Source organism: Capra hircus, chromosome 18 (genome assembly GCF_001704415.2).
Source record: "Capra hircus breed San Clemente chromosome 18, ASM170441v1, whole genome shotgun sequence".
Taxonomy (NCBI): domain Eukaryota; kingdom Metazoa; phylum Chordata; class Mammalia; order Artiodactyla; family Bovidae; genus Capra; species Capra hircus.
Window position 1 is genome coordinate 51,349,178 of NC_030825.1, and position 18,754 is coordinate 51,367,931.

Here is an 18,754-nt window from a genome sequence, read left to right on the forward strand (position 1 = left end):
GCACATACTGCACCAAACTCTTGGTACACTCATCCTCCACTCCTTACACAGTCACTCCCACTATTTTGCATATCCTTTTCATTCATCTCATGCTCATCTTCCCCTCCCACGTCCTTTGCACACTCATTGCACACTCCTCTCACACCAAAGTTACATCCTTACAAATCACTGCCCCTACCTTGTATCTAAAACTCCTTGAATACTCCTTGAATCCTCACATACTCCCAATTCCTCAAATACTCATCTGGCACTGTTTACACACTCCTTTGCACACCATGCCCCTTTGCACATTTATTTCACTCTCATCCCTTGCTTTATGAAAGCCCTTCTAGGGAATTCCCTGGAAGTCCAGTGGTAAGGAGTCAGTGCTTTCACTGCTGAGGGCATGTGTTCGACCCTTAGTCAGGGAACTAAAATTCCACAAGCTTCAAGGAGTGGCCAAAAAAACAAACAAACACGCTTTCATAGTCATCATATACTCCTCAAAAATGTCCCTTGGCCATTGGTCCCTGGAGCCTCCAACTCCTTGCATATCCATTGCACATGCTTTGTACACACTACACACATTCTCTCCCTGCTCAACAGTTTTCCACACCCAAATGCCCGCTCCTTGCATAATCATCACATGTATCACACACAGGTACCCCACTTGAGATTTACTTACAGCCCTCCCATGCTCCTCCAGCCCTCTTTCCATTCTCACAGCCCATCCCACACAATCTCTCACTCTCATCCCACACTCCTTCCACACTCATTGCACATGCCCCAAGTATCCATCCCACTTTGCACTCTCCACACTCATCCTAGGAGTTTCACACTCCTCATTGAAAAAACAAATAATTTATTTGGCTGCGTCAGGTCTTAGTTGCATCATGCAGGATCTTTTCTTGTGGCTCGTGGATTCTCTAGTTGCAACACATGGGCTCCAGAGCACCTAGGCTCAGTAGTTGTGGCACGGGGGCTTAGTTGCTCCTAGGCATGTGGGATCTTAGTTTCCTATGCCCACGTGTGTGCTCACTCATGTCAGTCATGTCCAACTCTTTGTGACACTATGGACCATAGCCCACCAGAACCCTCTGTCCATAGGATTCTTCCGGCAAGAATACTGGAGTGGGTTGACATGCCCTCCTCCAGGGAATCTTCCTGACCCCAGAGATCCAACCCATGTCTCCTGCACCTCCTGCATTGCAGGTGGACTCTTTTTACCACTGAGCTATCAGAAAAGCCCCTTAGTTCCCCGATCAGGGATCAAACCCGAATCCCCTGCATTGCAAGGTGGATTCTTAACCGCTGGACCACCAAGGACATCCCCTCACACTCCTCCTCCAACATCCACTCCTTTTGTATCCATTGCATGCCCCGTCCAGCCCTGTCCATCACCCAGTGTACCTAAACCTGCCTCCCTTCAACACCACACCCCTGGGGACCCAAGGAACCAAGACCTCCACCATGACCTGTCCCGCGTGCCCCCTGACAGTGAGTGAACCCCCAGCCCCCGCCTTCTCGTGGCCCTGGTGGTACGTACTGCTGGGAGCAGTGGTGGCCGCTGCCTGTGCCCTCATCCTGGCCCTGTTCCTCTTCCACCGGCGGAAGAAGGAGACCCGTTATGGGTAAGTTGGGACCGTGCGGGTCGGGAGGCTGGCCTGGACTGGGGCAGAGAGGCTGGAGGCGGGGAGACCGTGAGGAGGCTGGCGCAGGAGGAGAGAGTACCAAGAATCAGAACGAGGACAAGCATCTGGGGAGTGAATGGAAGGCAGAAGGCAGCAGCCCAAGAGGCTCTCAGCAGACATTGGAGGAGAGGGCTGGCAGGTGTGGGGGTTGGGATGGTGCTTGCTTCCACTGCTGGTGGAAGTGGAGGGGGTTCCATGTCACTCTGCCCTGCCCTCACCTCCTCTCTGTTCCCTCCCTAGAGAGGTGTTTGAACCAACCGTGGAGAGGGGTGAGCTGGTGGTCAGGTACCGTGTTCGCAAGTCCTACAGTCGGAGGACCACTGAAGCCACCTGTAAGTGAGCCCCATGCCTCCCTGCCTGGATTTGGGATAAGAAGTATCGAGTGTTGGGCCTGCTGGGCTTCAGCAGATGCGTGAACCAAAAGTTTCTGAAGGCCTTGGAATATTAGCACCACGGACCCTAAGAACAACAGAACTGTGGGACCACACACGACTTTAGAATAATTGAATCTTAGACACAATAAATTTTAGAAAGGCCAAACTCTGAGTCATAGGCTCTTAGAACCATGTGATGATGATGATAAAGACGATAAACACAATGACCATGGCAATGAAGAAAATGCCCATGATGAGGTGCTTACAATGCTGAGGATAACAGCTTAGCACTTCCTCTGTGACTACTACTGTTCCTTATTAAAAATTAAGTATTTATTTACTTATTGGCTATACTGGGTCTCCATTGCTGCTCACGGGCTTTCTCTAGTTGTGGTGAGTGCAGGCTACTCTCTAGTTGTGGTCTGAGGGCTTCTCGTTGCAGTGGCTTCTCTTGTTGCGGAGCACAGACTCTGGGGAGCACAGGCATCAGTAGTGGCGGCACATGGCCTTAGCTGCCCTGAGGCATGTGAGATCTTCCTGAAGCAGGGGTCGAACCTGTGTCCCCTGAAGTGGGAGGTGAATTCTTAACCACTGGGCCACCAGGGAAGTCCCACAGGTGCTGTTCTAAGCTTCAACACATGTCACTTAATTTAATCCCCATGACAACCCAGTGAGGTAGGCACGTTATCCTCCCCACTACCAGTGGCACAGAGTGGCTAAGTAACTTACTGGAGGCCACACAGTTTGTAAGCTGGAGAGCTGGGGTTCACACCCAGGCGGTTCCACTCTCAAGTTCATCCTCTGAACTGCCTCTTGGAAGTAGAGGATGTGCGAGAGGATGTCCAATTATAATTGGCCTAAAAAATTATAATCCAGTGCTATAGACTCTTAAGGCTCCCCTGGTGGCTCAGATGGTAAAGAATCTGCCTGCAATGCAGGAGACCCGGGTTCAATCCCTGGGTCAGGAAGATCCCCTGGAGAAGGAATGGCAACCCACTCCAGTACTCTTGCCGGGAGAATCCCATGAGCAGAGGAGCCTGGAGGGTTACAGGCCTTAGGGTCGCAAAGAGTCAGACATGATTGAGCAACTAACACTTGATAGACTCTTAGGATCTTAAAAATCATAGAATCTTAGCACTATAATAGACCCTGTGTTAGAGGATTGTAGCATTTATGGAGGGTCCCAGCTAAGAAGGGACTTCAGCAGCCACTTAGTCAAATTTCTTCTTCTCTCCAGTTGGGAAAACAGATCCAGAAAAAAAAAGGGAGGGACAGAGTTAGGCCTCTTTTGGAGTTAGCACCCAGGGAGAAGACTGCTGGGGGCCCCAGGGAGATGCCCGAAGGGCTGGGAAAGACATTTATTGCAAAGGAGAAGGAAGAGGAAGTGAGGAGGTCACAGCAATCTAATGGGAATAACATGCAGCAGCAGTTTTCCAAGTGTGATCCAAGTCCCTGGGGATCCCCAAGACCTTTGCAGGGGGTCCATGAGGTCAAAACTATTTTCAAAATAATACCAAAACGTCATTTGCCCTTTCACACCCTCCTTCTCTTGCAAGTGCTCCGCAGAGTTTTCCAAAGGCTTCCAAATATGTGATGATATCATCCTTCTGTTGACTGATGTGCTTGTATATTCTTGTGTTTTGAAAATTTGTCTGGGGATCTTCCCTGGTGATCCAATGGTGAAGACCCTGAGATTCCACTGCAGGGGGCTCGGGTTCAATTCCTGGTCAGGGAATCATTAATAAGATCCTTCGCGGTATGGCCAAAAATGAAAAAAGGCAATCATATCAGTTTTCATCATGAACACAGTAAATATTGCTGTGTAGACAACCCACATAAAAGAAAGCTTTTTTCAAGTCTCAATAATTTTAAGAATGTAAAAGGATCCTGGGGCCAATAAGTTGGAGAACAGTTGCTACACAGCAGTGAAAATGAATAAACCCAACTACACACAGCAGCTGGGCTTCCCTGGTGGCTCAGTGGTAAAGAACCTGCCTGCCAATGCAGGAGACATGAGTTCCATCCCTGGGTCAGAAAGATCCCCTGGAGGAGGAAATGGCAACCCACTCTAGTATTCTTGCCTGGGAAATCCCATGGACAGAGAAGCCTGGCTGCCTACAGCCCAGGGGTCGCAAAGAGTTGGACACCACTTAACAACTAAACAACAACAATACACAACTGCATTACAGTTATTTAAGAGATATCGTGTTAAGTGAAAGAACCGGACACTAAAGAGAACATAGTATGTGATTCCATGTTTATAACATCCCCAAACAGAAAAGACTAATCTGGGGTAAGAAAAGTCAGGAAAGTGGCCACCCCTGAAAGGACAGGTCATAGTCTATTCTTGACGTGGGTGTTAGTGACACACACTGTTGTGTTTGGTTCATGAAAATCCATTGAGCTGCTCACTTATGATTTTTGCAGGTTATCCTTTAATGAAAAGTTAAGAAAATTTTTGAACAACTGGTACGGCAGGATGTCAACCAATCAAGGTGCCACTACTGCAAGATTATGTGCCAGGCTCTAACCCTTTAGTTACTGCTCTGGGGGAAGATATGGGGAGTCTAAAGGAAAAGTGGGAGTTGGGAGTGCTCAGCTAATCCTGAATGAATGCAGAATTATTTCAGTATTTTAACAATGGGTATACAGGCATGGGGCTTCCCTGGCGGCTCACGGTAAAGAACCCTCCTGCCAATGCAGGAGATGCGGGTTGGATCCCTGGGTTGGGAAGATCCCCTAGAGAAGGAAGTGACAACCCACTCCAGTATTCTTGCCTGGAGAATCCCATGGACAGAGGAGTCTGGCAGGCTACAGTCCTTTGGATTGCAAAGAGTTGGACACAACTTTAGTGACTAAACAATGATAAACAACAATACACAGGTGTACCTGGGAGACACTGCACATTTGATTCCAGACCAACACGATAAAGTGTGTAATGCAATAAAGTGAGTCACATGCATTTTGGGGTTTCTCAGTGCATATAAAAGTTATGTTTAGGACTTCCCTGGCAGTCCAGATAGATTTGCTTGACGCAAGATTGCCACAGACCTTCAATATGTAAAGAACACAATATCTGCGAAGTGCGGTAAAATGAGGCACGCCTGTATCCTTATTGGAGGCGCTGCCTGGATGTCAGCTCTGCTCCACGGCTCTGTCTGCTCCCACCCCCCATGCAGTGAACAGCCTGGGCATCAGCGAAGAGCTGAAGGAGAAACTGCGGGACGTGATGGTGGACCGGCATAAGGTGGCTCTGGGGAAGACCCTGGGAGAGGGTGAGTGTCCCCCACCTCACGCACACACACACACATATCTCCCTGAGCCATGCAGTCCTTCATCTCCCCACCCCTACCCAACCACAGGAAATGCAGTTCCTACAGCATCCCCCCCTGAAGTCAACGGGGGGTGCCCCCCCATGCATGTCAAAGTCTCTCTCTGGTCCCCCACAGGAGAGTTCGGAGCTGTGATGGAAGGCCAGCTCAACCAGGACGACTCCGTCCTCAAGGTGGCTGTGAAGACCATGAAGAGTGAGTATGTACATACATGTGCACACATGTGGGATCCCCATCCCTTAACCTCTGGCCCCTCCCCTGTGCCCCTAAGGAGGTAGAAGAACAGGAAAGGTGACAGCAATTTAGCCCAACCCTAGAACTTCAGTGGTTCCAGAAGAGAGATTAAGTCCCTGCCAGGTCCTTCAACAGAAGGAACTCAATACGGGGAGATCACTACAAAGGTGTAGGGAAAACTGAAGGAACAGCAGGGTGCCATTAAGACAACCCAGAGGTTAGCAGCAGCCAAGCGTGTCACTTCCGCCTCCCAGGCCGGAAGGGGCGGAGTTACCAGAGCCCACAGCCAGGGCCCGCTGATGGGATTGAGGCATCACAGAGTTAGGGGCTACCTTGTGGGAGCTTGAAACACGAAAGGAGACACAGCCACCACCAAGGCAATACTGGAAGCAGAAAGAGAGAGGGTGAAATGCCCTGATTTCTCCTCTCGCCCACCTGCCAGTCTCCCATCAGCGCTTCCCATTGGCGGGTTCCAACAGGAAACAGCAGGGAAGGGAACCTGGGCAATGTAGTTTTCTGGGGCCAGCCCCATGTGATACAGAGCAAGCATGAGATGGTCCAGAATGAGGCACACCTGGCTTCATCATTTACTAGCTGTATGCTTCCCTGGTGACTCAGATGATAAAGAATCTTCCTGCAATGCAGGAGACCCAGGTTCAATCCCTGGGTTGAGAAGATCCCCTGGAGCAGGGAATGGCAACCCACTCCAGTATTCTTGCCTGGAGAATCCCATGGACAGAGGAGCGTGGTGGACTACAGTCCATGGGGTCGCAAAGAGTCGAATACGACTGAGTGACTAACACTTTCACTATGATCTGAGGTAAGTGACTACCCCTCTCTGAGCCTACCATTCCTCACCCAGAAAAAAGTATCATCGTGTTTCTACCTCCTAGGGTATTATGTCAAAGCACTTAATGCTGGGTTTGCAACATAGTACACACAGTTAATGTGGACTAAAACCATGTTATCTACATAAACAGAGAGGGTGAGAGCCAGTCCTGTCCAAGCTCACGCAGCACAGAAAGGTCAGGGTCAAGCTTTTCCACATACGGATAAAGCTTAGAGGGTCATGCTGGAGGGAGGAACGATCGTTTCAGAATCACAAGGGGTAAAAAACTTGAGTTATGGAGTCATCACCCATTCATTCATTCATTCTTGACTGCCTTCTGAATCCTGGGTTATGTTCCTGACCTGGGTTTGAATCCCAGCTGTGTGACGCTGGGCAAGTCACTTTGCCTCTCTGAGCCAGTGTCCTGAGTTGTAAAACAGGCACAATTGTCTGCATTCTAGGGCTGCTGGGAGTGTGCTAGGAAGCAGCCTAGCACAGAGCCCACACATGGACCCCTGAGCCAGACTGCCTGGGTTTGAACTCTGCCTGTTCCTCTTGCAAGCTGTGGCACGTTTCATAAACATTCTGTGCCTTGTCTCTCCATCCTTCTTCTTGTTCAGTCGCTAAATTGTGTCAGACTCTTTGTGAACTCGTGAACTGCAGCACACCAGGCTTCCCTGTCCTTCATTATCTCTCTGAGTTTGCTCAAACTCATGTCGAGTCAGTGATGCCATTCAACCATCTCATCCTTCTGTAGCCCCCTTCTCCATCTTTAAAATGAGGAAATAGAAGCTCCTCAGAGGGTTAAATGGGTTAATTGTCAAGCACTGAGTACAGCCCCTGGTACTTACTAGTCATGCTTGATGAAGAAGGAGAAGATGATGATCGTAATAAGGAGGAGGAGGAAAAGAGTCCTCCCTCAGCCTCCTCCACCTTCCTCTCTCCTCCCAGTTGCCATCTGCACAAGGTCGGAGCTGGAGGATTTCCTGAGTGAAGCTGTCTGCATGAAGGAATTCGACCACCCCAACGTCATGAGGCTCATTGGTGAGGGAGGGGCAGATTTAGTGGGCCAGCAGGCCCCATGCAGGCTGCACCAGAGGGAAGAACCCTCCCTCAGGCACTGGGAAGATCAAACCTCCAGGCTTCCTCCCCCCACCACCCCAGAGTGAGCAGGCTCCCCCCTTCCTCTCTCCCTCAGCTAGGAATGTGACCTCTGACCTTTCCCAGAAATAGCTGAGGTCCCCAGGAGGGCTGGAGAAACATCCCTGGGAACCAGTGCTGGACATGGCTTCTCTGACACTTGGTCCCTGCCACCACCACCCCCGCCCCCCAACAGTTTGGAGGCCAGATCTGAGAGGGAGCGGGGAGAAACAGAGGTGGGAGTGGGGGTGGCATCCCCTTCTGCCCACCTCCAGTGACAAGACTGCCTGGGGGGGGCGGGACTCAGGCGTCTGTTTCCAGGGTTCTGAACGAGAGGGCTTCCCGGCGCCCGTGGTCATCTTACCTTTCATGAAACACGGAGACCTTCACAGTTTCCTTCTCTATTCCCGGCTTGGGGACCAGCCAGTGGTGAGGGCATTTTATTATCTGGACCACAAGTGTTAACTGAGCACCTACTGGGTACCCGGTAATCTTTCTCTCTTATTTGAAAAAATGGATGTCTATTCTGCGCACACTAAAATGCGCACATTTGTTGCATGCAGTTCAGTGAATGTTTTCTTGTGTATAGACCCATGGAAGGGCTTCCCAGGTGGCTCAGTGGTAAAGAATCCGCCTGCCAGTGCAGGAGACGTGGGTTCCATCCCTGGGTTGGGAAGATTCCCTGGAGAAGAAAATGGCAACCCACTCCAGTATTCTGGCCTGTGCAATCTATGGCCAGAGGAGCCTGGTGGGCTACCGTCTATGGGGTCGCAAAGAGTCAGACATAACTGAGCGACTAAGTACCCACGCACGCATTAGGTACCTAGTGCTGCTCAGCCACTAGGAAGGTGATGGAGACCAAGAGCTTGTTTTCGTGGAGGAGCTGTCTGCCAGAGGTGGGGGGACCAGACAATAAACAAGTTAACAAATGAATAAGCACGGTAATTTTTAAGTGCCAGGAAGGAAACAGAGCAGGATGAGTGACAGGGAGGCCAGGCAGTTCGTTTGAGTGAACAGGGACAGTCTTATGGAGGAGATTGAAGGAGGAGCTAACTGGTGGGAAGTGGGAGATCTGGGAGGAAGTGGTCCTGGCAGAGGGCACAGAATGTACAAAAGCTCAGAGGTGGGAACAAGCATGGCTTGTTGAAAGACCAGAAAGGGGGTTCCCTGCTGGAGCGTATGTCAAGGACAAGCACAATGGGAGATCAAGACAGGAGAGGAAGGTAGGAGGGGTTAACAAAGGGCTGATATGGAAAGGAGTGGAGTTTAAGTCTCAGAGGCATGGGAAAGCATCACAGGGCAGAGCTAGTAGGGTGGAGGGATGGATTTCTGGGACTCCGCTGATCTCTACCTCATCCTGTCTTGCCCGCACCCCCCCGCCAGTTCCTGCCCACCCAGATGCTGGTGAAGTTCATGGCAGATATTGCCAGTGGCATGGAGTATCTGAGTACCAAGAGATTCATACACCGGGACCTGGCTGCCAGGAATTGCATGTGAGTGCCCAGCCTTCCAGGAATCCCCCTTCTTCAGGGACCCATCCGTACCCCCAACCCTCCTTCCCAGGATGGAAGAAGGTGTCCCCCCCCCAACACACACACACCCTTCAGGCAAGTCAGAACTCAGGAGTGGAAGAGAGAGATGAGCAGGGAGGTTGGGGCCAGCTTTCTGAACTGAGATCCTGCACGTGCTGGAATGTGCAGAGAAAAGGAGATGGGGCAGGCTCAGTGGGTAGCAGGATGTGAGCAAAAGGGCAGAGGAAACCCAAGAGGGTGGTGACATTTAAGCTTCATCTTTGTCCCCCTCCAAGCTGAGTGTCTTGCCTGGGGGTACACTTGGGCAGTGGCCACACTGGATAAAGAGACCACACCCCCTGCTAAGTTGTTGCTGCTCAGTCGCTCACTCAGGCGTGTCCCACTCTTTGAAACCCCGACTGCAGCACTCCAGGCTTCCCTGTCCTTCACTATCTCCCAGAGTTTGTTTGAACTCGTGTCCTTTGAGTCGGTGATACCATCCAACCATCTCATCCTCTGTCGCCTCCTTCTCCTCTTGCTTTCAATCTTTCCCAGCATCAGAGTCTTCCAATGAGTCAGCTCTTCCCATCAGGGGACCAAAGTATTGGAGTTTCAGCTTTAGCATCATTCCTCCCAATGAATATTCACGGTTGATTTCCTTTCCAAGGGACAAGCAAAAAATAGCCCAGAACCTGGTCTAAGGGCTATGTGTGTGTGTGTGTGACATATAAGCTTAGAATATCATTATAATGATGGACTCAGAAATTGGAGCTGGAGAGGACTTTCCTGGTGGTCCAGTGGCTAGGACTTCACACTCCCAATGCAGGGGGCCTGGGCTTGACCCACTAAGAGTTCACATGCCCCAACTAAAAGATCCTGCATGCCACAACTGAGACCCAGAACTACCAAAGAATAAGTATTTTTAAAAATATTAAAAAAGAAGTTGGAATTGGAGAATCAGAGAATCTTCAATAAGACGTGCAAATGTTCACAAATGGTTTTGATTACCTTCCATGGAATGCACATGTCAGTTTGAGGAGAATTGCCTTTTATACATTTGGGGTCTTCTCATCCATGATTATGGCATAGCTTTCCAATTTATTTAGGTATTATCCAGCTTCTTTCAGCAAAACTGTATAATTTTCTTTTTTTCCTGCCCCACTACACAGCATGCAGGATACTGGTTCCCCAACCAGGGACTGCACCAGTGCCCCCTGAAGCAGACATGCAGTCTTAACGACTGGACCAGGGAATACCCCACTCCCAATTTTTATTTTGAAAAAATTCCAAATCTACAGAAAAGTTGAAAACATTGTGCCGTGAACACCCATATCTCCTCCTTGTTGAGTTTTTGCCACGTTTTTCCTCTCTTCTCCGTCTCTCCCTCCCCTCAACCATTTGAAAGTAAGTTGCCAAGATGGTGACATTCCACTCCTAAATCTTCAAGAGGTGTCTCCTAGAATAAGGACTTAAGTCTAAACAATCGCAATTCTGTTTTCAGACCTAAGAAGATTAACAATAATTCCGTAACACAGTCTCATATCCAATCCATATTCAAATTTTACATATATAAAGCACAAAAACAAACACAAGTAATCCACACTGTTAGAAGTGAAGCTCTCAGTCACCCTACAAGGGGTAATTATACCCCAGCAAGGAAGGTCTGGTAATCTTTCTTTCTTGCTAAAAAAAATAATTGATGTTTATTCTACATACACTAAAATATACACATTTTATGCATGTAGTTCAATGAATGTTTACATATTTATAGACACATGGAAGGGCTTCCCAGGTGACCCAGTGGTAAAGAATCTACCTGCTAATGCAGGAGACTCAGGTTTGATCCCCGGGTTGGGAAGATCCCTGGGTTGGGAAGATCCCCGGGTTGGGAAGATCCCCTGGAGGAGGAAATAGCAACCCAGGATTCTTGCCTGGGAAATCCCATGGACAGAGGAGCCTGGTGGGCTACAGTCCATGGGGTTGCAAAGAGTTGGACACAACTGCGTGAGCATGCACATAGACCCACGGAAACCACCACCACTGAATCAAGATAAAGAACATTACTTGGCCCTTCGCAGGCTGTGTCCTGCCCTTGCCAGCCACTGCCCTCAAGGGATAACAACTATTCTGTACTTCTGTCACCTGTTCTTAAACGTCATGTAAATAGAATTGCAATTTTGACTCCTCTGTGTCTGGCATCTCTTGCTCAGCGTGAAGTTTTTGAGATCAGTCCGTGTTCCTGTACGTATCTGTAGTTCTTGTTCTTTGCTGTATGGTATTCCATTGCACAGCTGCCCCATGATAACCTCTTTCTTAATCTGGGTTCTAGTTACATAGGTGTGTTTGTAAAAATCCAGTGAGCTCTCCACTTAAGATTTGTGCATGTTTTTGTATATGTATAGTATACATCAAAAAAAATTTTTTAAACAGACTCCCCTGGTGGTGCAGTAGCTAAGATCCCATTCTCCCAACACAGGGGCACTGGGTTTGATCCCTGGTCAGGGAACTAGATCCCGCACGCCGCAGTGAAGATCTTGAGTGCAGCAACTAAGGCCCAGTGCAGTCAAATAACTATTAAAATTTTTTTTTTTTAATATCAGAGAATCCAACCCAAGGAGCCTGGGAAGGACCTTAGAATCTGGCAAAAAGCCAGAGCTGGGAAGGCCCCCTAGCAGCCCTTTTCAGACCCACCTTTCACAGAGGGTATAAGAAGTAACGTAGTTCCTTCCCAGGTTTGGGGGCTGACCGATCCCCACCCCGAAGCAGGACAGCCAGGGCAGGAGACAGAGACACGTCTGAGAGTGAGGGCAGGCTTCCTGGTGGAGGGGGCAATTCTGTGACCCCATTCCTCTCCCCCAACCTGGGCAGGCTGAACGAGAACATGTCGGTGTGTGTGGCTGACTTTGGGCTCTCCAAGAAGATCTACAACGGGGACTACTACCGTCAGGGACGCATCGCCAAGATGCCGGTCAAGTGGATCGCCATCGAGAGCCTGGCGGACCGTGTCTATACCAGCAAGAGCGATGTGGTACGTGTGTCCCAGCAGGACTAGGGGAAGGGCATGGCCTGATCATCCCACACTGACCCAGGCTCCTGGGGACACGAGGGCTTCCCTGAGCAGGGGCCTGTCCACGTGGACCGTGTGTGGTGGGCATCTGTGAGCAGTGGTGTGGACATGCTGGGGGGGGGTGTGTGCACATGGCTATGTGTGCATGGTGACAGGTTGCTTCATGGACTGTGCAGACAGCTTAGGTTGGGAGAGGCAGTGGCAAGTGTATGCACGTGTATAGCTAGGGTATGGAGGGTGACCCTAGACCACGTGTCCATGCAGTGTGTAAATGTGTGCACGGGTGAGCAGGTCTAGGTGTGCACACGAATTGCCTCCATAAGTGTGTACCTGCACCAGAGTGTTTCGTGACTAGCTCTGATGCACCCACAAAGACATCTGTGTACATGTAAGTGTGGGTGTATCTGTGTGTTGGGTGAGGGTGTCTTTGTGCAGGAGAGACCCTCTAATTTTCTCCCTTCTGTCCCCCGACAGTGGTCCTTTGGGGTGACGATGTGGGAGATTGCCACGCGAGGGCAAACCCCATATCCGGGAGTGGAGAACAGCGAGATTTATGACTACCTGTGCCAGGGAAACCGCCTGAAGCAGCCTGTGGACTGTCTGGATGGACTGTGAGGACCCTCAGGATTCCCCTCCCCTACCTCATGGGATTCCATCCCCAAACCCTGAGCGCCCCACCTGGCCCTGACATATCCAAGACCCTCTAAAACCTGCACAGGGACTTCCCTGGTGGTCCAGTGGTTGGGACTCCAAGCTTCCCCCTGCAGGGGGTGCAGGTTTGATCCCATGGTCTGGGAACTAGGATCCCTTGTGCCACCTGGCACGGCTCCCTCCCCCCTCAAAAAAAGAAAAACCTGCGCAGACTCCCTCAGACTGTTGAGGAACCTATCTGCCCCGACATGCTCCTCAGAACCACTATTAGCTCGAGAGGTGTGCTAAGTCGCTTCAGTCGTGTCCGATGCTTGGCGACCCCATGGACTGTAGCCTGCCAGGCTCCTCTGTCCATGGGGCTCTCCAGGCACGAGTGGGTTGCCATGTCTTCCTCCAGGGGATCTTTCCAACCCACCCAGGGATCAAACCCGCATCTCTCACTGTATCTTGTGTTGGCAGGCGGGTTCTTTACCACTCATGCCACATGGGAAGCCCGAGAGGTATGAATGAACAAAAGGTGCCCTTTCTTTCTTTGCTCTGTGCCAGATTCAGGCTGGATCGGTATCCTGCCAGGTTATCTGTGGGCTGTAGTTCCCATTCCCAAAGAATTCTAATTCCATCCAGACTCCTGAGCACCCATGCTTCCCCTACGTGCTCTTCAACACCCAGAACCCTCTTCCAAACCGTTATAATGAACTTCTCCAAACTCTCAGGGCTCCCCTGAGATGTTCTCAGAATCCTTTAGGGTGGTGCTTATCACACTTTGCCATCCCATGAAATACATAGAGAAGAGAACTTGGGGGATAAAGAGAAGATGTTGCTTGGGTCAGGAGGGGACAGCCTGGGGCTTCAGACTCCCCAAGTCCTCCTTGGGTGTTCTAATTGCTGAAGGGAGTAAGAAGAGTGAAAATTTCCATAGAACTTACTAGAAGGCACGGTTTCAGGTGCTTTGCATGAAACTAAGTCATTTGATCCTTACTACAGCCATTTGAGGTGGGTTGTCACCATTAGTAGGGCTTCCCAGTTAGCACAGTGGTAAAGAATACCACTCCTGCCAATGCAGGAGACATAGGTTCGATCTTTGGGTCGGGAAGATCCCTTGGAGAAGGAAATAGCAACCCTTTCCAGTATTCTCGCCTGGAAAATTCCATGGACAGAGGAGCCTGGCCAGCCACAGTGCATCAGGTTGAAGAGTCAGACCCGGCTGAGCAACTGAGCACGCAGGCACTCAAGGCACCATTAGTATTCCCCTGTGTAAATGATGTAACAGAGACCCACATCAACGGAAGATCATTTGCCAAAGGCTGCACAGCTGGTGTTTTAGTTATCTATATCCCCAAAATCCAGTAGCTTAAAACAACAGGCCTTTTATTACTTCACATGGTTTCTGAACGTCTGGGGTCTGGGAACAGCTTGGCAGGCTGATTCTGAATCAGGGTTTCAGTGAGGTTACAGTCAAGATATCAGGGGGGCTACAGTCTGAAGGTTGGGACTGGAAGCTGGCTCACTGACACAGCTGTGGCAGGAGGCCTCAGTTCCTTGCCACGTGGAACCCTCCACAGTGCTGCTTGAGTTTCCTCATGACATGGTGGCTGGCTTCCCCTAGATGAGCATCCCAAGAGAAAGAACAAGGAGGAATCCACAATACCTTTTCAACCTAGTCTCAGAAGTCACATACACCATGGAACTTCCCTAACAGTCCAGGGGTTACGACTCTGCACTGCCAGGAGGCATGTGTTCAGTAGTTTCCTATGCCACGTGGTATGGCAAAAAAAAAAAGTCTCACACACACTATCATTGGTACCAAGTCAGAAAGCAGTGCTCTATCTTTTGAAGGGAGGAATGTCAACGAATTTGAGTACATATATATATATAATTTATTCTTTGGCTGCACTGGGTCTCCACTGCTGTGCGAGGGCTTTCTCTAGTTGCAGAGAGCAGGCGCTATTCTCTAGCTGCGGCTGCATAGCATGGGCTCTAGGTCATGTGGGCTTCAGTGGTTGTGGCACGTGGGCTTAGTTGCCCCGCGGCATGTGGAATCTTCCTGGGCTAGAGATAGAACTTGTGTCTGCTCCATTGGCAGGCGGATTCTTAACCACTGGATCACCAGGGAAGTCCTGAGTTCGTATTTTAAACCAACACAGCTTGCAAAGCTTTGATGCTAGAGTCTGTCCTGAGAAGCCATATTGGGAAGCTTTGCTCTAGCAAAACCTCACTAGAACATCACCCCACACCTAGAAAGATTTCCCAAGACATCTTCCAGCTCCTGAGTGTCTGTTCCAGGACTCCCCTTAGAAACTTGTGCAAATTCCCAAATCCCCATAGGTGCCCCCCTCGAAACCGCTACAGTTCCCTCCACTCCTGTGAAATGCCCTCAGTCCCGAGTGTCCTAAAATGCCAAGCTCCCAGGAGGCTCCCTGTCTGAGCCCCTGCTCAGTGTCCCACCCCTCATTCTGCTGCCCTAGGTACGCCCTGATGTCCCGGTGCTGGGAGCTAAACCCCCGGGACCGGCCGAGTTTTGCAGAGCTGCGGGAAGACCTGGAGAATACGCTGAAGGCCCTGCCCCCTGCTCAGGAGCCGGAGGAAATCCTCTACGTCAACATGGATGAGGGTGGAGGTCATTCTGAACCACTTGGAGCTGCTGGAGGAGCGGACCCCCCAACTCAGCCTGACCCTAAGGATTCCTGCAGCTGCCTCACCGCCGCCGAAGTCCATCCTGCTGGCCGCTATGTCCTCTGCCCTTCTACAGCCCCTGGCCCCACCCTGCCTGCTGAAAGGAGCTCCCCAGCAGCCCCAGGGCAGGAGGACGGTGCCTGAGACCACCCTCCACCTGGGACTTCCTCTCAGGACCCAAGCTAGGCACTGCCACTGGGGGACCCACCCCCTACTTTCCCACTCCAGACCTTAACCCCAATCAGAGCCCTCTCTTCCCACCTGTTCCACTTCCATCCCAGACAGATCCTCTCCCTTTTCCACACCTCAGTGTCCCCATGCGTAAAAGAAGGGGATTGGACTGAAATCCCTGAGGGCCCTCCCAGGTCTAACATTCCAAGATTCTAGATTCTAAGGTTTAAAGAGTCTAGATTCAGAGGTTTCAGAGTTTCAGAGCTGAGTCTTTGATTCTAAAGACTTGGAATTCCAGTCTCTAATTCTAAAGTGCTAAGGTTCTAGACACAGAAGTTCTAAGGCCTACATTCTAAGGCTCTGAGATGCTGTGGCTCTAGATTTTTCTGGTTCTGAGATTCTTCATAAAGCCCATGAAATTTTAGGTTACAAAGCTCTAAGATTCTATTTCTAGAATATAAGGCTCTGTGATTTTAGATTTTATTTTTCTAGGGTTCTAAGTCCTGAGGGTGTAAGATACTAGATCCTACAATTCTAAAAATCCTACAGTTCTAGACATGGAGGTTCTAAGGTCATATGTTCTAAAATTTGAAGTTCTGAGCCTCTTAGAGTATAACTTTTCTGGTTTTAAGACTCCAGATCATAAGCCACAAGATTTGATCTTCTCAAGTTCTAAGATTCTAATGATGGTCAGTGACAGAGTCTAAGGCTTTATGATCCTCGAAACCTTTGTTATGAGACTGTGGATCTTAAAGATCTAAAATGCTAGCATCTGCAATTCAAAAGTTCTAATAGTCTAAAGATGGAGGTTCTTCTAAGGTCTAATGTTCTAAGATGTGATGTTCTAAGGCTTAGTCTAAGAACCGAGAGTCTCTGTGTCTAAGATTCTAGATCATATGCTTCAAGATTCTAGATTATTAAACTCTAAGATTCTAATGTTGTTCTGTTCTGTGTTCCAAGGCACTCTAGATCCTGTTGGTCCAAGATTCTGGATCCTCAGCATCTATGGTATAGATATTCCACAGTTAGTGGTGACAAACTGGATGCCAAAGTTCTAATCATGTTTAATTTTGGACACCTTTAAGTTCTATGCTGCATCTTCTCTTTCTAGGATTTTAGTTAAGGGTCTAGGAATTCATGGTTCTAAGTCTTACGATTCTGAGTTCCAAGATTCACATGTTATAAGATTCTAAAGGTCTAGAATTCTAAAGTAAAATTCTGAGGTTCTTACCTTATAGTTTTATCCTGTGTGACCCTTCCCTTCTTAGCCACCTCTGCTTCCTCTTCCTTTCACGTGGGGGTGTGCCCCCCTCAAACCCGTGCAATGCAATAAAGATGCCTCCTTTCCCCAGAGGACAATATCCCTCTTTTGGGGGCCATATTGCCCCCCGCCCCCGAGCCAGTCCTTTATGCCCCCTGAACAGAGTGTGAACCCTAGCACCTCCAGTGGGGCTCAGATCACATAAAACTTTGTAACCATGCTTCTGTCTCCTCTTGTCTCCACTTGGCTGTCATATGGCCCTTTTCCCAGGCAACTCAGCTTGTGTAAAAAGGAGGGTTTCGTGGGGTCTTGGAGTTCTCCCCTCACTAAAGAGGGTAGATGTGAACAGATTCAAAGACAACAAGGACAGGCAAACAAAGAAAAGCGGACTTGCCAGACTCGACGAAACCCCTAGTGAGAAATAAGCACATAGATACTCACAAGGTCACACAGAGATCCTCCCTATTTCCCAAAGTAACAGACTCTTTTTTTTTTTTTTACAGACTCCTTAATTAATGGACAAACTCAAGCACTCTTGGTCGCAAATACAGAGACACAAATTCAGACAGAGAAACACAAAATCACACAAACATGTTTACAAATATGCACTGGCAGGCGGTCAACCAAGAATAAGAAGAAACTTGAGTAACTAGAGGAAAACAGATACAGACACAAATACTCAGACATATGGAGTACCTAGGGGGCTTCCCAGGTGGCACAGTGGTAAAGAATTGCCTGCCAGTGCAGGAGGAGCAAGAGATGTGAGTTCGATCCCCGGGTCGGAAAGATCTCTTGGATAAGGAAACGCAACCTAGTCCAGTATTCTTGCCTGAAGAGTTCCATCTACAGAGGGAGCGTGGGAGGCTACAGTCCACGGGGTGGCAAAGAGTCAGACATGACCGAGCGCGCGCGCGCGCGCGCGCACACACACACACACACACACAGTACTTAAAGGGGACTCACAGACCCAAACATTCAGAGTCACATAGAAACACAAGCACAGAGTACCTCCGATAACCACGGGCCCACAGAGGGATTCCTGCCAAAACAAGACCACTGTGTTTTACACGAATCGCAGGCATAAGTTCATGGGTGTGTCTAGCAGCAGACGGAGGAACCCATGGCAGCGCCCGGACGCCCCCCGGTGGTAGGTCCTGAGAATGAAAAACAGTTCAATCCGGGCCACAAACTTTTTTAGCACAAATCATTGTGGGAAGCTGGGAGGAGAGAGGAAGTCGGACGTGGGCGAGGGGCGGGGTGTCTGGACTGGAACCTACGGGCCCACGTGAGTGTCTGTCCCGCTTCTGAGTGGGTGCTGTGTGTCTAGGTTGCCGTGGTGTAAGCTTGTAGTGTAACTGTCCTGTGTCTATATCATTTGATGCTGCCTGCTTGTGCCAACCTTAATGGGCACATCTACATCGCAGTTTGGTGTACTATGCCCTGAATGGATGCATCTGATCCTACACACGCCATTTGTTTATCCGTGTTGTGTGTGCGCCTTTGTCTAAGTAGAGGTTGTGTATGGCTTTCGTGGGTTTTAGATATGGCTCCGTGGGCAGCGGGCATTTGCCTTGCGTATCCCGATAGTGTACCTTCCAGAAGTTTTGTGTCTTTTGAGTTAGGCGACAGGGCTAGACATTGTGAAACTGTGGCGTTTAACAGCCTTAACTACGGACCTGTGTGTTTGAGCTTAGCATACTGACGCCAAACAGGCGGATCTACTGAACAGTAATTTATAGAGGATTTGGGTAGAGACCCCTGAACTTGAGGTCTTTCCGGAGGGAAAGGCTCTATGATCGCGTGCTGAGCGTCCATTCACGTAAGATACCAACCATAAAGAC

General features: G+C 49.6%; 2 protein-coding genes across 5 annotated transcripts in view; both read left to right on the top strand.

Annotated features, from left to right (window-relative positions):
- AXL (AXL receptor tyrosine kinase) overlaps positions 1-17,133 on the top strand; it is a 36,000-nt gene extending 18,867 nt beyond the window's left edge. For all 3 annotated transcript variants that reach the window (XM_005692561.3, XM_018062451.1, XM_018062453.1), the window contains 10 exons: positions 1,478-1,610; positions 1,911-2,002; positions 5,224-5,319; positions 5,494-5,571; positions 7,391-7,483; positions 7,887-8,008; positions 8,963-9,072; positions 11,959-12,118; positions 12,632-12,768; positions 15,274-17,133. In XM_005692561.3, the coding sequence (XP_005692618.2) occupies positions 1,478-1,610; positions 1,911-2,002; positions 5,224-5,319; positions 5,494-5,571; positions 7,391-7,483; positions 7,887-8,008; positions 8,963-9,072; positions 11,959-12,118; positions 12,632-12,768; positions 15,274-15,625 (1,373 nt within the window). In that variant the 3' untranslated portion in view covers positions 15,626-17,133. The remainder of the gene's footprint in view (positions 1-1,477; positions 1,611-1,910; positions 2,003-5,223; positions 5,320-5,493; positions 5,572-7,390; positions 7,484-7,886; positions 8,009-8,962; positions 9,073-11,958; positions 12,119-12,631; positions 12,769-15,273) is intronic.
- Positions 17,807-18,754, top strand: part of HNRNPUL1 (heterogeneous nuclear ribonucleoprotein U like 1) — a 34,463-nt gene continuing 33,515 nt past the window's right edge. The window contains exon 1 of one of the 2 annotated variants that reach the window (XM_018062456.1): positions 17,807-18,060. The gene's annotated coding sequence lies outside the window, so the exon portion shown is untranslated. Of the gene's footprint in view, positions 18,061-18,104; positions 18,199-18,754 lie in introns of those variants that run through there. The other variant, XM_018062457.1, reaches the window with a different exon arrangement.